Source organism: Larimichthys crocea, chromosome XIV, assembly GCF_000972845.2.
Source record: "Larimichthys crocea isolate SSNF chromosome XIV, L_crocea_2.0, whole genome shotgun sequence".
NCBI lineage: Eukaryota > Metazoa > Chordata > Actinopteri > Sciaenidae > Larimichthys > Larimichthys crocea.
The window spans coordinates 8,794,293-8,813,186 of record NC_040024.1 but is presented as its reverse complement, the minus strand read 5'-3'; the positions used below and the strand labels follow the sequence as shown (position 1 = coordinate 8,813,186).

General features: G+C 40.8%; 1 protein-coding gene across 1 annotated transcript in view; it reads left to right on the top strand.

Annotated features, from left to right (window-relative positions):
• The first annotated feature begins 7,989 nt into the window (after positions 1–7,989).
• si:dkey-172j4.3 (diacylglycerol kinase delta) overlaps positions 7,990–18,894 on the top strand; it is a 73,969-nt gene continuing 63,064 nt past the window's right edge. The window contains exons 1-3 of the mRNA XM_019266025.2: positions 7,990–8,351; positions 9,050–9,368; positions 10,421–10,525. Coding sequence (XP_019121570.2) covers positions 9,276–9,368; positions 10,421–10,525 — 198 coding nt within the window. The 5' untranslated portion in view covers positions 7,990–8,351; positions 9,050–9,275. The remainder of the gene's footprint in view (positions 8,352–9,049; positions 9,369–10,420; positions 10,526–18,894) is intronic.

The window sequence follows — 18,894 nt, the reverse complement described above, 5'->3', positions numbered from 1 at the left end:
TTTCTGACTTAAGTGTGAGCTTCAATTCAAGTCCATCAAAATTAAAACATGTCGTACAGTTTTGCTCCGTCACACAATGTTTTTTCAGGTTATTTTACATAATGTTCATTGATCAGTCATGTGACGTAGCTATGAAGTGCCCAAAAACTGCAGTTCCTCTTGTCATCCACTTGAGGCTGGCTCCAGAAGTGAGTCAGTCTCCATAAGTCCCCATGTTCAAATGTCCAACTTCACAGCAGAAATAAACATGTTTACAGCCTGGTACAAAAAACAGTTTTGGTCTCTGTAGCTAATTTCCCCGTTCATGACAACTGTACTGAGGGTGGATTTATATACAACTCACCTGTTCACATTATATTAAGGCTTAAAGTTATGCAGGATTAAGAGCGTGGACGCTTTGACTGACGATTGGCGCCGTTCCAGCCAAAGATGCATAGTTGAGCTTCATAGCTGAGTTCAGTGTTGATACGCTGTCCAGTTAGTGATCACCGTAGATGATGTATAAGTAAACAAATCAAATATTTATATGTTTGTTTGTTTATATTTTTTATTTCAAATGTGTGAAAAAAACCTTTACCACCATGTCATCTCCATCTTTTAATGCGACGCAGCAAATTATGGACGATAAAGACAAAAACATCGGCTCATGGCAATATATTTAGAATATTTAAATTCATTATAAAATCATAAATCACTGATATGTCCCAATAAATCTTAAAATTTGAACATTTTAATGCATTAAAAAATCACCCATTTTTTTGTTGACAGTGTGAAAAATCAGACTTTTAACGGCTTTTATCCTCTGAAGTAAACAGCGCTGAGAGGTTGACTCTAATCCTCATCACGGACATAAAGAATACTCTCCCCTCTTTGTCGCCGTCTTCTCCCTTTAATCTCCCCTCTTTGTCTCACTCTCTCTGACCCGTCTCACCCTCACCAATCTCTCCCCTCTACATTCCCGCCTCATTAGTGTTTGCTGTGATTAACCCCGTCTCACTGATCAAAGGGGAAATCGCGGACGACACTTAATAATTGATGCTCTCAAACCGTCTCATGCCTCTAATATCAGCTTCTTTTCTGCCTGATCATGCAGATTCAACTCCTAGATAATTTTTTAATGGGCGAATAAATCACTAGGTGGCAGCATAGTAACACACGGTGCATACATTGACAGAGCGGGGAGACTTAGTATATAAATAAGCTGCACAGGCTGTATCATGCGTGGGCTGCTAATTGTTTAGGATTGAGTGTGACACCCGATGCGCCATTCATCTTTGCATTTATCTCTTCAATTCCTCTAATTACCCGATCGATAAGCTCCAGGTTTGACTGAAGATCAATTGGAATAATGTTCCCCCTGACCCATTAGTGACCTTTTTACGACCTCTTAAAAGCAACCCCCGACACTCGGATCGAGTCGGAGCTAATGAGGAGGAAACAATTAGTCGTCCCTCCTTTTGAGTCAAAAATAAGATTTCTAGATGTAAAGACAAACTCAAATAATCTGTGATTTTAGCCTGAATGTTTGAGGTTTGTTACATAATTTTTGGGCCGTATACACACACCTGTGTAAACCATTTTTAGATCCCAATGACACTGTGATAAAACTTGCTTATTTTAAATAGAAAGAATAAAAATATGCAGAAAAAACTCATGTTTGCACGTCTGTAAATTTAGCTCAGTCTCACATAGACTAAGTTTGACTTTTTGGTCGTAAAGTTCGAGAAGTTTGACTGTAAACAAAAGAGTTGTGTTATTTTAGGGTATGTCATTTCCAGGGAAAGCCCTCATTTTGAATCAGATATAGTAACAAGCTTGGAAAGATCTTCATATATTTGTGTATATATTTTAATTTATGAGCAAAAGCTACTACCAGTTAAAAGAGCAAAGTGACATCTGTGAACGCTCTTATGTGACTCATTTCTTTAAAAATATATCTGTGTGTTGGCTTATTTTAAGGTGTCTGATGTAACCGTTGCTTGCTGGGTGTGAGAAAAGGTGTCCGTGTGGGAGTCTGGTTCGGTTGTGGGTGGGTGGTGAGAACATGAATGGCAGTCAGGATTAAAAACTGAGATTCAGGCATTTCCCGGCTGAGATGTCACGGAGTTCGTCTCATAACACCAGACGAACGATGTTTGTTTTTTTTCTTGCGAGAGAGAAAGATGATATGCTAACTATGTAGCTGCTTAGCTTAGCTTAGCATAAAGACTTGAGACTGGGGAGGTTATAACGAGTTGTGATAGATGTTTCCCCCCTTTGCCAGTCTTTATGCTAAGCTAACCAATGAGACCAATGCCGAAAAACAACAAGTACAGACTGAGCCAGATTTTGTTTCCAGTCTTTATGATATGCTAAGCTAAGCTAACTGCCGGGAGTACCTTCATATTTTAGAGATGTGAGCAGGTAGATTTTTAACTTTTGGACAGAGCCAGAATAGCGGTTCCTTCTTATTTCCAGTATTTACACTATGCTAAGCTAAGCTAAGCTAACTGTTGGAAGTAGTTTTATACTTTAGAGGTGTGAGCAGGTAGATTTTTTACTTTTGGGCAGTTAGCCAGGCTGTTTCCTCATTTACGGTCTTTATGCTATGCTATGCTAAGCTAAGCTAAGCTAGCTGGTGCAGTAGCGTCATAGTTTAGAGGTGTGAGCAGGTACATTTTAAAAGTTTAGGATAGAGCCAGGCTAGCTGTTGTTGTCCAGTATTTACACTATGCTAAGCTACGCTAAGCTAACTGTTGGAAGTAGTTTCATGTTTTGGAGGTGTGGGTAGTTAGATTTTTAACTTTTGGACAGTTAGCCAGGCTAACTGTTTCCTCATTTCCGGTCTTTATGCTATGCTATGCTAAGCTAAACTGGCTGGTGTAGTAGCGTCATAGTTTAGAGGTGTGAGCAGGTACTTTTTAAAAGTTTAGGACAGAGCCAGGCTAGCTGTTTCCCCTTGTGTCCAGTCTTTATGCTAAGCTAAGCTGGGGAGCTAAGCTAAGCTAACTGCCGGGAGTACCTTCATGTTTTATAGGTGTAAACAGGTAGATTTTTAACTTTTGGACAGAGTCACTTTAGCTGTTTCCCTGTTTCCAGTCTTTATGTTAAGCTAAGCTAAGCTAACTGTTGGAAGTAGTTTCATATTTTAGAGGTGTGAGTAGTTAGATTTTTAACTTTTGGACAGTTAGCCAGGCTAACTGTTTCCTCATTTCCGGTCTTTATGCTAAGCTAAGCTAAGCTAAGCTAAAGTGGCTGGTGTAGTAGTGTCATAGTTTAGAGGTGTGAGCAGGTACTTTTTTAAAAGTTTAGGACAGAGCCAGGCTAGCTGTTTCCCCTTGTGTCCAGTCTTTATGCTAAGCTAAGCTAAGCTAAGCTAACTGCCGGGAGTACCGTCATACTTTAAAGGTGTGAGCAGTTAGATATTTCACTTTTGGACAGAGCCAGGCTAACTGTTTCCTCATTTCCAGTCTTTATGCTAAGCTAAGCTAAGCTAAGCTAAGCTGAGCTAAGATGCTGGAAATAGCTTCATATTTACCATCCGGACACGAGAGTGTCATCAGCATTTTTCCATCTAATTACCAGCAAGAAAGCAAATACATCCCACAAATTACCAATCATTTTGATCATACCCGTCCATTAAGTGTGACGTGTAGTCAGTGCTGGAAATGAATCAGTTGATTTTATTAAAGAAAAAGAGTTTAATGAACACATACAGGCAAAAAAAAAAAATGGACATAATGAGCAGAGAGGGGAGTGGAGGATAAAATTAGCCGCATGACTAATATTCTTCCTCCTGAATAATGTGTTTTCCCTGCGAACAGCAGCAGTAACAAGTGTATGAATACAAAGCAGGAGCGACGCGTTAGCTGCACATTATTAAAAAGAGATAAATACGGGGGGTACGAGGATAACTGCTCGTGAAAGATGAGTACAGGATGTGCGACAGTATGTTCGCATTTGCATGATGATAATGACGGCGCCCCGTAATTTGCCCTCAGTTTGATACGTAACACGGAGCCGTTAATTATCTCTTTGTTATCGGGTTTTCTTTTATTGCTGAGCTCTGATTGCTGCTCCCGCTGTGCACCGTTTGGATGGAGGGCTCCCTTAGCAGGAGGTGTGTGAGAGAGAAGACTCTTATTCTTCCGCGGTCTTTACAGATTCGGGGAATAATTAGATTTCATTCATATTGTGGGCCAACAAAAACACAATAAGCACCTCCAGCTGAGGTGAATATTAGAGAAAAAATGTATTAAAATTTAACTTAATGTGAGATTAACACACCAAAACACAAAAACAATCTGATCTTTTTTTTAATTTTTCATGGAGAGTTTATCAGAAAATTACGGAAGCGGTAAGCAGTCATGCTTTCATACTTTTTATTTCCCGTTTTCTCGCAGTAATAAGTTCACTTCAATGAGTTTTCTTGAGATCTTGAGTTATTTATGTCATTATCTAGAAATGACAAATGCCGTTATCCCGAGATAATGAGAAAAAACTTCTCAAAATAATTTTTGTTTTCTTGAGATAATGACATAATTAATACAAGATCTAGAGAAAACAAAAGGATTGTCAAGCGTATTAAATCATTGTGTCACATCCAGTATCAACATCAGCACGTCTCGTGTGACGCAATCACATTTTATTCATTATCTTAATATCTCAAATTAACTACGTCATTATCTCGAGAAAATCTTCCTGTTATCTTGGGCTAGCATTTGTTATTTCGAGATAATGATATAAATTACGGAAGCCCTAAGTGGTCGTGCATTCATACACGTTTGACCCTCAGTTTTCCTGTGATAACGAGTTCATTTTATTTGTATTCACACAAATAATTCAAGATCTCAAGACAATTATCACATTATCTTGGGATAACAAAGTCTCGTTATTTCAAGATCTCCACCGTTATCGCGTTATAAAAACATTTGTTATTTCGATATAATGATATAAATAACTCAAGATCTTGAGAAAACAAATGAACTTATCACAAGAAAACAGAGGAAATAAAATGTATGAATGTGTGATCGCTTAGGGCTTCGGTACAGATAATGTTGCAATGATTTAATACACTAAACTATCCTTCTGTTTTCTGGAGATCTCAAATTAATTATCTCGTTATCTTGGGATAACAACAATGGTATTTCATGCATTCATTTTTCTTTCTGTTTTTTTTGTGATAATTAGTTAATAGTTTTATTTGCTTTGACATAAATAACTCAAGATCTTGATAGAATTATCAAATTAACCCGCTATCTCAGGATAACATTTGTTATTTCGAGATAATGACATCAATAACTCAAGCTCTCCAAAAAAATGAACACATTATCTCGGAAAAACAAAGTCATCTCACCTCAAGATCTTGAGAAATGAATCCAACTATCTTAGGAAACTCGTTGACACGAGAAAACGGAGGAATTAAACTGTATGAATGTGTGACCTCTTTGGACTTCCATAGAGAAATAACCATTAGCTGCAGCTAAGTGTATTCTGCTCAGATGTATTTTTGTCCTTGGTCATCTTCCTCCCCTCCCCGCGCTCCATCTTTTTAGCCCATCCTTCCCGCCGTTGCCAAGGGCAACCGGAGGAAAGAGGTGAATACAGTAACAATGTCACCTGATCGGCCATGTCGGGGGGCGGCGGTGGGGGGGAAATCCAGCAGGTGTGCATGCACGCCTGTTACCGTGCACGTGTTTGCCTTTTCCACGCCGTTGACCACCAGCTACAACCTGACAGAAGACACACACGCATGCAGGTGGAGGAGGGAGGATGACACACACACACACACACGGTGTAAATGAAGTGACTGTTGGCAGGCTCACAGCTAATTCAGCATGAATATTTAATCAACTGTAAACAAATTACTACAGCACCGAGCGATGCCGGTGCATGTGTCTGCCTGTATCTGTGTTATCCCTGCACATGTCGCTCATTCTCTCTCTTTATGGTAACCTGGATGTCTCTCTCTCTCTGTCTTGCTTTCTGGTGGAGCTCTAACGTCTCTCTATTAGGTGTGGATTTTCCGTAACGACAACGCGACTGAGCGAGCTTGAAATTTGAGCAGTCTGCACATCAAGATGTAGTTTTCTGAGAGCGTGCCTGGGCAGAATTTTTGACTTAAATAGATGTGTTACTGCCTGCAAGAGGAATGTTGTGTCACTAGGTTTTAGCAAAACTTTGAATCCACCTTACACTCCAGCGTGGTCTGTAAGCAGTTTAATTTATGTAAAAGAGCTTTTTTTGAGCCCTTGTCACACACAAAGCAACTACATATTGATTTCTTCCTCTCAGATTGTTTTGTTTATGTGATTTGAAGAGGCCCAAAGAGGTGAAAGTATTTAGTATTTTACAAGAAATGACCAAACATTACTTTTTGTAACACAAAATATGCTTTTATTTTCTGTGGTTTTGCCGTGGTTGTGAAGTGAAATGCCAAAAAGTGCAGTTCCTCTAACGTCCTCTTGAGGCTGGCTCCAGAAGTGAGTCAAATGACACCTGGTTGCTCAGACAAGCCAAATGTAATCAAAGTGTCCACGCTCTTAGTCCTGCATAACTTTAAGCCTTAATATAATGTGAACAGGTGAGTTGTATATAAATTCACCCTCAGTACAGTTGTCATGAACGGGGAAATTAGCTACAGAGACCAAAACTGTTTTTTGTACCAGGCTGTAAACATGTTTTTTTCTGCTGTGAAGTTGGACATTTGAACATGGAGACTGACTCACTTCTGGAGCCAGCCTGTTGACATTCGAGCTGAGCCCACATGGTTTATCCCGCCAGACTTTGTTTTACTTGCTCAGATTTGGTCATTTTCCTGGTTTACATGCTTCTAAATATGCTTCTACATGTGTAAATATGCTACGTAGTTAATTTGTTTCTCTACAACTGGCAACAGTTTTTATTTTGTCGACGCGGGCTGCTTGCGGCATACTTTAAAAATAGGGTTTGAAAACATTGACTAGAACGGTTGCGTATCGCTGAAGCGGGGAACGCGGTGCAACGCAATGTGGCTCGTCCGGTGGAATTTGTGGGTTAGCGGCGTAAAGCGTTAATGGGAGGTTACGTACTTCGAACTCGGAGCTAGCTAAAAGTTACACAGTATGAAAACAGACATTCACCTTGACTACACTTAAAAGTGTCATTCATTAAAAATCATCACTTTAATTTCACGGTTTTCTGAACCAGACCACGGGAGAGGAGCCGGTGAGGTTTACGGTCGCGTATCGCTGAAGCGGGGAACGCGGTGCAACACATGCAATGTGGCGCGTCCAGTGGAATTTGTGGGTTAGCTCCGTAAAGTGTTAACGGGAGGTTACATACTTCGAACTCTAACTAAAGACTACACTTTGACTACACTTAAAAGTGTCATTAATTAAAAATGATTTTAAATGTTTTTTTGTCACTTTTAATTTTTTTAACCCACAAGCTAACAAAAAGTTAACTAGTATAAGAACAGACATTCACCTTGACTACACTTAAAAGTCTCATTAATCAAAAATTACTTTAAATGTTTGTTTTTTTTACGGTGTAAAAAAACCGTCACTTTTAATTTCTTTTATTTTCTGTCTCCTCGCGCACTCCTCCCTCTTGTACGTGCATGCGCGTTATTTTCTTTTTGCTTCTGAACCAGACCGCGGCAGAGGAGCTGGTGAGGTTTACGGTCGCGTATCGCTTCAACACGCAATGTGGCGCGTCCGGTGAAATTTGTGGGTTAGCGGGAGGTTACGTACTTCGAACTCTAACTAAAGCTAGAGCTAACTAAAAGTTACTTTGACTACACTTAAAAGTCTCATTAATTAAAAATGATTTTAAATGTTTTTTTTTGTTTTACGGTGTAAAAAAAAGTTTAACCGTCACTTTTAATTTCGCGGTTTTCTGTCTCCTCGCGCGTGTGACCGTTAGGCCGGCGTCTTCCTCGCGCACTCCCCCCCCCCCCCCCCCCTCTCTCTTGTACGCGCATGCGTGTGCGCGTTATTTTCTCTCCGTTTAACCTCCGAGCGGAGACTTGACACGGCCGCTTTCAAGTCTCTCTCTCTCCGTCTCTCTCTCCTCCTCCTCCTCCACCTCCCTCCCCTCCGCTTCCTACCTGATTCAGATCCGCTCCGACGCTATGCGTATGACCGCGTCTCTCTCTGCAAGGCGAGCACCACCGGAGAGACCCGCACGCTGCTGCTGCTACTGCCGCCGCCACCGCCACTACCACCGCCGCTCCTCCTCCTCCTCCTCCCGCTCCTTCTGCTGCTACTGACCCGCCGGCGAGCACCGAACGCCGGCTTGACGAGCGACCCAGGCCCGGGCAACAAGCAGCAGGGAAGGGAAGACCCCACCATCGCTTGTACCGGGAGAGGGAGACGTCCACGGGGGGAAAGGTAAATAAATATCCGTGTTTGTCGACACATGAGGCGGGGGGGTTTGTTTGTGCAGAGGCTCATTTATGTTTTATTGAATATTGATGCTTATTGTAGACAGCAAACAAGCGATACGGACGGAATGAATGATCAAGCTGGGCTGAGGCGCACGACAGCCTGTTGTTGTGCATTTATTTATTTATTTATTATTATTATTTATTATAAATGATTTAATGTTAATCACATGGGAAAAAAAATAAATAAAAACACATGTTTTATTTTGAAAGTCTTGTTTGAAAATGTGCAAGTTTGACAGTGGTAATCAAGGAAACGCACAATCACGCACAGCCCCGCATATGTGTGCACTCCAACAACACTCCACGTGCACATATGATGTTGTTGCACGTATATAATAATAATATATATATAAATATAGATCATCATCATTATGGTGGTGGTGGTGGTTTCGGCTGATAAAGACGGAGGGCTGTGAAGCGTAAAAAACCTCAAAGTGTTTTCTCACAAAGGCAGCGAGAAGTGAAGAGGAACCGAGAAGGAGAAGTGGCCGTCGTCGGATCTCTGAGCTCAGCAAGTGCACACGCGGAGGAAGCAGAAGAGTAATGAATAACAGTAGAGAGAAGAAGCGGTTTGTTTATGTTTGTATGCTCCTGAACTTCCTCCACCTCCTGATCAATAATTCATCCCTTCGTCTTTTCCAGAGTTGCACCACACCGGATAGAGAGATCGGCAAAAGAGGGGCGAGTTGTGGTGGCGTCTGCCGGAGCCTGCTGTCCCATCCGTCATCGTCTCGGCCAAGCTCTCGCCTCGCCAAATTTTCCTCTTTTATACACACAACTCCTCCTCCACCACCTCCTTCTTCGTCTTCTTTCACCTGCCAAACTCTAACATCCACTCTTACACGAGTGTCCTCGCTCCATCTTCGTCATGGCTTCCAAACTGAACCCCAACGTCCTGTACGTGGCCGAGCACGGCGAGCCGCTCGGGTCGCCCCAGGCGGACTCCGAAAGGACTCATATCGTAAGTGGAGTTCAGTTCTTGTGTTTTTAAGGTGGCAAAAGTTCATGTGCTCGACTGCTGAGTCAGAAAAGTCGTCATGCTTCATGAAATCTTATTTTTAAACTTTTTAACACCTGCAACAGATTTAAATGCTCGCAATCATTGTTTGTTTTTAGGTTTTTACTGTTTTTTATATCACATATTTAGCCCCAACTTACTTAAAGGTTTAAATTAGAGACTCACTTTGAGTTTTTGTAGGTCTTCGACTGTGCAGGACGGGTTTCTCAATCCCACACTTGCCTGTTCCTACATGTAATCTCACCTCCGCTCACCCTTCTTTGGAAATAAAAACAAATAGTGAATGCCTTTTTTTTTTTTTAAAAGCACGGTGGTGATATGGACGTCTGAATCTTCACTAAAGTCTGTCAAAAGTAAAGGGTGGGATCTTGTCGGCGCACAGGAAGTGGTGAATCGAAACATAACCAATGTCCTCACCATGCGAGCACCAGAATAAACAAGTCAAGACGAGTTCATTCATTTCTCATCAGGTTGAACAACCGCAGAGCGAACGAGCAATGGTCAAACTGTATTTCTAGATATCTTTATTTTTATGAGTACCAAGTAACAGAGTGTCCTTGGTATTTTTTAGGAAATAGAAGGACCTAAAATACAGTTTACGGTACAGTTATACAAACATAACTTCATATTCTTCACACACTGTCCTTTTTAGGTTGGAAAAAAGGAAAAAAAGAAGAAGAAATACACCAATAATTAACAAAACTCTGACACATACAACCTCTTTTTTAAAGTTTATTTCCTGTTTGTTTCGCAGCGGTTGCGTTCAACACAAATAAACGTAACCCTAGCAGCCCACCATCAACCCCTAAATAATACAAGAAAATTGGTAGCTGTTGAACTGCTCGTAACCCCATCAACCAAATCTCATGCAACATAGAAGAGTTTCTCTTTAATCAATGGCTGAACCTTTAGATTTTGGTTACTGATGTTGTGAAGTTGAAGTTTTTGCTTCAAAAGGCTCAAGATATTACTAACTTAAATGTTTATAATTCTAGGCCGGAGAAGCTGGAGAAGAGTCGTCGGACAGCGACGGGGAACAAGAAGAGACATCACACAAGTTGATCCGCAAAGTCTCGACCTCGGGACAGATAAGGGCCAAGGTAAGAAAAAAAACAGAGAGATTGCAGTTTTTTGTTGCTGTTAAACGGCGTTCCTAGAGCTTCTCGAATATCATTGAAGCTGTGTTTAACTCAAGAAAAATTCTGGCTGAAATCTCTGTGAGGTTTGGGTAATGTCAAAGAATTTTTCACTCACAACTTATTCTTTCAGCGTCTTGTATTATAGATGGTTTTCAGCTGGGTTTTTTTGGACTTTATACATATTTTAAACAGGACTTCACCAAGGTAGAGTTCATGGAAATGCTTTTAAGTGAGCTTGGGAAAGCCTTTACCCTCTATCTGACACTACCTTCAATGCATCAATCAACCCATTGAAGGATCTCTCACCTTCTCCGTTGGATTGTCTTTTTCTTGCATAACTTCAACACTTAAGTCAGACCTCATCCAACCCTCGCCTGCGTCCACTGTAAGGACAGATGACTTCCTGTTCAGGTCTGGCCGACTTCCTGGCTGCGTCATTTCCCTCTCTTACTGCCTCTGTGATGACGAGTTTAAATCTCTGATAGCCGATCTGACATGATCTCACAGTCTCTCATTGGGCTTCTAATAGTGGCGTTATTGGCCCTGTTGACTGTGTTTTACAGGAAGATATTGATGATTTCATATCGGCCTCTTACTGGCAAATACACTCACGCACAAATCTGCCTCATTAGTTATTGATGAGCTAATATCCCCAATGAGAAAAGCTTTATTCTCAATGCACAAGCACAGATGACAAATGATTATCATACACCAAGTGTGATGAAATCGTTATCCATTACCTGTGCTGACCATCAACTGTGAATCACGCGTGGATCAATAGGAAACACAGGATACCCCCCGTCGTCATGGGGATGGCATCCCATAATGCCACAATGTTTGTTCCTGGAGTATTGGATATCAGTCTGATATTGATCGGCTAATCTCATCGGACGCCGCTGTAATGTGGTGTCAAGAATGATGTGCACACCGTAGAGGGTTGCCATGGTGGCATTGTCTCAGGGCAGGAAGTCGGGCAAGTACAGTACCAGTCAAAAGTTTGGACACACCTTCTCATTCAATGGTTTACACACTGAAGACATCAAAACTATAAAAGAACACATGAAATTATGGGGTAAACAAACCAGTTTTATATTTTGCTTTGATGATAGCTCTTCTGCTTCATGAGGTAGTCACCTGAAATGGTTTTCCAACAGTCTTGAAGGAGTTCCCAGAAGTTGGTTTGCGGTCCGCATCCCAAACCATCTCGGTTGGGTAATTGTGGAAGCCAGGCCCGGGCTTTTCTTGGTCAAATAACCCTTACATAGACCGCAGGTGTGTTTTGGGTCATTGTCCGAACCAGAATGTCTAAGAAGAATGCTATGGTAGCTGTGCTGGCCTTTAATTTTGAATAAATCACCATCACACCTCCTCCCCCCATGCTTCAGGGTGGGAACCACACATGTAGAATTCGTCTATTCCGAAAATCTCTAATTCGATTCATCAGACCAAAGTCCAGATTTACACTGGTCTAATGTCCATCCCTTGTGTTTCTTGGCCCAAGCAGTTCTACTTCTTCTTGGTCTTCCTCAGTCGTGGTTTCTTTGCAGCAATTTGACCACGTAGGCCCGATTTACACAGTCTCTTCTGAACAGTTGATGTTGAGATGTAACTGTAATGAATCCTCTACATCAGAGGTATCCATTGGATGGGAAGGTGTGTCTAAGCTCCCGTCCTATTAGTTGTAAGAAGCTGCTGCTTGTGGTGGCATAGGGCTCCTAAATTCATCAGCTGTCAGTCAAAATTGACAATGTATGATTAGTTCTTTGTATGTTTATCCTTCTCTCTGTGTGTACCTACAGTCACGTGACTTAGATTAGGCTAGTCATCGTCTCTGGGATTAGGCCTCGGTAACAACAATGAGCCTGAGAGGATTAGCGTGGTTGTGTATCCCTTTTATTTGTTTGTGGACATGTGACTGAGTGCATTTGTTTACTGGTGCCTCTTAGGCGTTGCCTCCTTTAAATTTTGTTCCCCGCCTCTTACTGTATCCGTTAAGAAATTCTTATCATCTGTGACTTGACATCCTGATACCATTTTAGATTAATTCAGTTTCTCACCAACAAGTTCCTGAATAATTGTACTGACGCAGCGATAGCCTTCGTGCTGGCTGTAATTAAATATCTTTGTGTTTTAGAGATGATCTTTTTGATACTATGGGGCAGCAAATTATATCTCACAGAAAAACAGAAAAACTCAACTGTTTTTTGAGATTTGACAATAATAGCCATGATCTAAGACCAAAAGGTGTTTGAGGTTGGATTTTTGGTGTACAAGTTCATCATTCAGTAGTTTTTTTTTTTTTGCTGTGTCATTTTCAGGAAGTTGCATAAAATAAGCATAAATTCATAACCCCGCCCTGCTGGGTTTATGTGTTAGGCAAATGCTCTACTACTACTACTGTGAATGTTTTGTTTGCTGCCATTTTACAGTCTGCACTGTCAAATCTAAAGTGACCTTGGAGATTTTGATTATTGGTTGTCTCTTAAATCTGTGTAAAAACTGTTCTCTTGAACCAGCCTGTTCATGTGGAGATTATAAGAACTCAACCAAACCCATTTTACTTGGAAAAGAAGACACAAATAACTTTTTTTGCATCACAGTGGCCAAGGTGCTAAGACATGCCTTATAAACCGCAATGTTGAAGTCTCTGTTGCCCTACATTTCCTGTCAACCTCTCGACTATATTCAGCAGATTTAATATGTAACTCAAAGGTTAAAATACCCCATAACTTTAATGTGTATATACATAAAGAAATACTTTTTAAGCTGTTAAAACCATTTGAAATACCAAGAAAGTAGATAAAATACTACTTCTCAACTTTGTATACTCTTGATTTTGGTCTAGTATTTGCTGTTGGTCATTATTTTTTAATTTGTATTGGTTTATATTTATTTATTTTTAATAGTTTAGGGTCTAAATTCAATAAGTGGGAGGTCCTCGTAAGCTTAGGAGTACAAATGCATGTGTTTTTGTGCCAACAACTGCCCATTGCCATAAATCCAGATAACATAACATATAAAGGCAATCAATAGCATACATTACATCTAGATATATGATGCTTTATTGTAGTGGAGCACAGCATTATTCACAGTCCAGCAAAGGTAATAAATACAGTGATGCATCAGATCAGAAATAGCCATGTTTCGGACAAACACTTAACATCCCAGAAGCATTGTTTAAGTTAAATTTATTAGTTGGTTTTACTCCAGTTACTACATCATACTTTGTGCATAGTTTCAATGCGACAAGCTTATGTCAGTGACAGTACGGTATGTACGACTGTAACTGTCAGTATCTAATTATATATTAATTTCTTTATCCAAACATGGTTCAAAAAGAAGGACCGATATGCCAGAAATGTGGCTTAGCTTAATACTTTAAATACAAAGAAGTCGGTGAGTCATTTACTTATTTTTGCATATCTAGCATTTGGCCAGCTGAAGCAAAGTCCCAAGAGAAAGTGACATAGAGATATGGGTCGTCTCGTTTTAGCAGAAAATGCTATGTCATGGTCACAGTTGCTGAATTGCTGTAGATAGCATTACCATGTGGGTACATGGTCAGTCACATAAACTCTCTGAGCTTCTTTCTATCAGCTGTTATTGTTGTTCTCAGGATTGTAGATCATTTAATTCAATTAAGAGTTGTTGAAGTGAGGCAGGAAAAGACTCTCCAGTCAGCCATCGTTGGCTTACTAGATGGTCTTTCTCTTTTGTTGAGCAGTTTCTACCTCGACAGATGAGGGTGGAGGAGTGGGATTGGCTACGACGACGTCCTCCATTTTTAGGTTTCTCAAGTTCACCACATGTCAAAGGTGACCACAGCTGAAAGGATCTCCCAGGAAATGGCTGCAGAATTTAGAGTAAATGCTGGTGTGACTTGATTGATCAACAGTCAAACTGTGTGTGGTCTTTTGTTAAATTGTGACAAGCAGCAGCAGCAGCAGCAGCGTCCTGTTTGTCACAGGAAGCTTGTGGGAAGTGGACCCGTGTTGCTTAATTTGAGAAAAACAAAAAAAGGCTGAACCTTGTGACGCTCTGCCTTTTCAAAAAAAGCAAACGTGTCACACGCTGTGACTGTATTTAAATCAGCCCTTTTTTGACCTCTGACCTCCTGTAATTTTCTTTCTTTTTGTTGTCTCCTCTTTATCTGTCTCTAGTTACATAAGGTTTCGCACTCTTTCTTCGTCCTCCTCCTCCTGTTTGCCTTGCTCTCATTTACTGTGTGGAAAATAAAGGAGACACAGGAAGAGAATGAGGCGGAAGAGCAAACAGCTCCTGTGAATTGTGTGTGTTTTTTTGTGATTTGTGCGCGTGTATGGCCCCACCGCTGTGGCTTTGAGTAGGCCGATCACGCAAGCTTGTAATGGACGTGCACATAAAACACACACACAGAGAAAAGGGCAGTCCCTTCATTTTGTTTCTTTCCATGTGAGACCGGGTACACAAAACATCTCTTTCTTTATTATACATTTCTATTTCCATCTCTCAAACCGGGTCGTTCCTATTATCTTCTTTTTCTCTGCACTCTTTAATTTAATTTTAAAAATTGATTTATTTCTCTGCAGGCCAAGCAAAGATATAATTCAAAAATACCATTAAAATAAACACCGGAAACTCATTCTTTATCATACTCAATAATCCCAGAGTTTCCTGATGCACAGTGAAGTAACCTGCTGCCAGCTTTGGCTGCTGTTAGCTCAGTTTGTTAGCCAGACTGTGAGCTCAGAGCACCGGAGGGCGAGTGTTAGTGTTTGTACCACAGGCGTTTTGGGCCACCAGAAAGAAGAGGAGGTTTGATGTTGGTAGGTAGCTGGTGTCGTGCCAGAACCGGAGCTGGGCATGCCGGCAATGTAACTAGACTCTATGAACATAATGGCAGAGGAGAAGGGTTAAGAAGAGTGACACAGCTACACCATTAACCTACTCTGTATCATACTCAACTCTTTTTTTTTAGGTTTAGGTATAAATTTTAAAAACTTAATTCTTCTTAACACCATCAACGTCCTCTTCGGTTTCTTCTCCTCTGCCATTATGTCCATAGAGTCCAGTTACATTGCCTGCATGCCCAGCTCCTCCCAGCAGTCTTTCTGGAGGTCCAAAACACCTGTGGTTCAAACACTAACACTCCCCCGGTGCTCTGAGCTCACAGTCTGGGCAGGCCGGCTAACAAACTGAGCTAACATTACTATATTATACTAACGGCAGCTACAGTTGGCAGCAGTTTACTGTCCATCAGGTGAACACCAGCAACCTCTTTGTCATCATACTCTACTTTTTTCAATAAATCTCAACTTTTCTCCGTCACCTTGTCCTTGGCTACCTCCGTCAATCTCCTCTTCAGTCTTTTCGCCTCTGCCATTATGCTGCTAGCTGCCTAGCTCCAGTTCTGGCACAGAACACCAGAATTAAACCATCTTTTCTTCCCAGTGAAACAAACAAACAAACAAACTTGGAACACTCGTCCGGTGCTCTGAGCTCACAGTCCAGGCAGCAGGCCAACAAGCTGAGCTAACAGCAGCTACAGTTTACTTCACTGTATATTAATAATTTTCCTGTTTCTTTACTGCACCCTTGACATTTTGTTTTTAGATGTGACCGATCAATAAATCTCTGCTCGCCAAACAAACGAGCCTCCATCTAAAATAGCAGCACCACTTCAGATTATATAACCAGTTGTATTTCTGGCGTTTTGAGTGGTGACCAACAGGTAACGCTGCTTTTTTATTTATTTATTTATTTATCTATTTTTCCCGTTCCTGTTGGCTTTCCTGCTCGGTGCTTTGGAATCAAACCTCCGACTATATTTGTTCTTTTTTATCTGCATCTCGCTCCCAGTGCAGAAATCTGTGTGGGTGTTCACTGCAATAGAGATGAGGACGAGTTATAGGTGTGTGTGTGTGTGTATGTGGGACGGTAAACAGAAATGGCTTGAGTGCATGAGTGTGTGGGATGGCCAGTGTTGTGTGTGTGTGTGTGTGCGCTTTGATTTATGCCCTTGGCTTGATGTGATACAGCTGCAATAGTGTGTGTGGGTCAATACAGAGAGGGGAGAGATGGAGATAGACAAAAGAGAGAAAATTAGTAAGTGGAAGAGGGAGAGCGATGGAGGCAGAGTGGAAAGTAGCAGAAAGAGACAGATACAGAGTTACATAAGACGTCCACACAGCAAACAGCAGGCTCTAATACCCGTATTTACCCTCACAACAGGTTGGCAGGACTGTCGAGGAGGCGGCCTGACTATTTAAGATGTGGTGTTCGGTCGCTGGTACAAAAGATTGCACAAGACGACACATTAAGGCTGAACAAACTTCAAAAAAGAAAACATTTTCTCCATAAAATATGATCCAGTTTCACCAGAATCAGCGAAATAGTTGGTGGTGTGTGACTTAGTGCCGTAAAGAGTTGGACACAGCGTGTATTATTGAACTGTATTAATGAACTTACCGTATTGGCTGTTAATCACGAGCATGAATGTGTTCACCCATGCGCACGGAGTCCAAATGCTGAGCCGGCATATCTTCCAGCCCTCCAACTCAGTTTCTATTGATTCGACTGTCCGATGAGGTGACGACTTACAGTCAGGAGAAGCAGAAAGTCCTCAAACGTCTTTTTACATGCAAGGAAAGTAGGAAGTCCTAAGGAAGTTCCAGTCCAATGTTTATTTAGATCCTTGGGAAGGTTTTTAAAGAGCGCTTCCTCGAGCAAAATGACAAACAATTCCTTAAAAACTCACATATTTTCTTTTCATTTTGTGATGGGAAATGTTTTCTTAGACAAGGCATCACAAGGTTTAAACGCTGAAAGATAAACTCGCTCTAACGTAGCACTTAGCTTTTTTTATACAAATTCTTAAAGAAGTTCAAACACTCAAACAACTGAAACTGAAAGACACATACATCTGTTAATATTTCATTGATAAAACTTAAAATATTTATCAGTTTCTATTGATTTGACCATATGTTCCCCTGGGGCATCAGACTTTATAGTAGGAAGTTCTCAAACTTTACTTAGCATTCAAGGAAAGAAGTTTTAGATTGAAACTCTGAACTTCAGTCTTTGGAAATTGTATATAAAGCAAACGTAGATGACTAATCATAACTGAAACTGAAAGACAGATAAAACTGTTTGTAGTTTAAATAATAAAATTTTCCATTGATTAAGTTTCTGTTGATTTGACCTTATATCCCCCAGAGACGTCAGACCATCCGACAACTCTTAATATGGTCAAGAAAAACAGGAATTCCTCAAACTTGACTTCACATTTAAGAAAAGTATCCAGTGCTTGAGAAGCTGCACTCTTTTAATTTCGTGACCGGAAACATTTTTCTCAGACAAGCCATCATGAGGTTTAAATGTTGGAAGAGAAACTTGTTACAATGTGGGACGTTTTAGACTGAAACTTTTTTTTTTAAATACAGTTTCCAAAGAAGTTCAAACACTCAAACAACTGAGATTGAAAGACAGATCGTACGCAGATAAAAGTTCAAATGATTGAATTTCGTTGAGAAATTTGGCAAAAAATATGAACTCGAGCTTCAGGAAAATGTTACTGAAGTCACTCACTTTCAGTCTTGATGTTATTTTAAAAAAAAAGAGGAAACCTTTTTTCATGATTTCACTTCCTGTCTCGTTTCTTTTTTTGGTGTTCAAATTTTGGGTCCCGTCTTATTTCAAGTCCTCTCTTTTATTGCTGCCACCTGGATGTGCTTTATTCCTCCTGCCTTGATCTCTACGTGCTCTCTCTCCTCTGACCTCCGTTGTTCATCATCACCTGAACGGCGACGATGGAATTCTTTCCTTTCATCCCGTCCTCCCTTCATCTCGCTCTTTTGCTCGATATGCATCATATCTTCTTCTTTTTATGACACGTGTTCTTCCTTTCATGAGCAGTCCCGCTTCCTTAATTTACAGAATAATCAACATCCAGACACTGCATTAAAAAGCTTATACTGGGCTAGATCTTCGTTTCAATTTGCGTTTGATTCAATTAATTAAAGATGCTTTAGAAACTCCCCAAATAACTGCTGACATTGACTTGCTTGTTCCAGAGCTCATAGGGCAAGAATAAAGAGACGATACAAACAAGGTGTCCCCCAGGGTTCTGTGCTTGGTCCTCTCCTCTTCGTACTTTACCTGCTTCCTCTTGGCAAATATCATTCGCCACCATGGTCTCCATTTCCACTGTTATAGCTGTGTATCCTGTTGCATCCCTGTGAGCTGCAACATCATTTACTGACGTCTGTCTTAACACCAAACGTGGAACATGAACGCCGCAAAGATTTATATCGGCCCGCCAAAAAAGAGAGTTTACATCATCATATTGATCT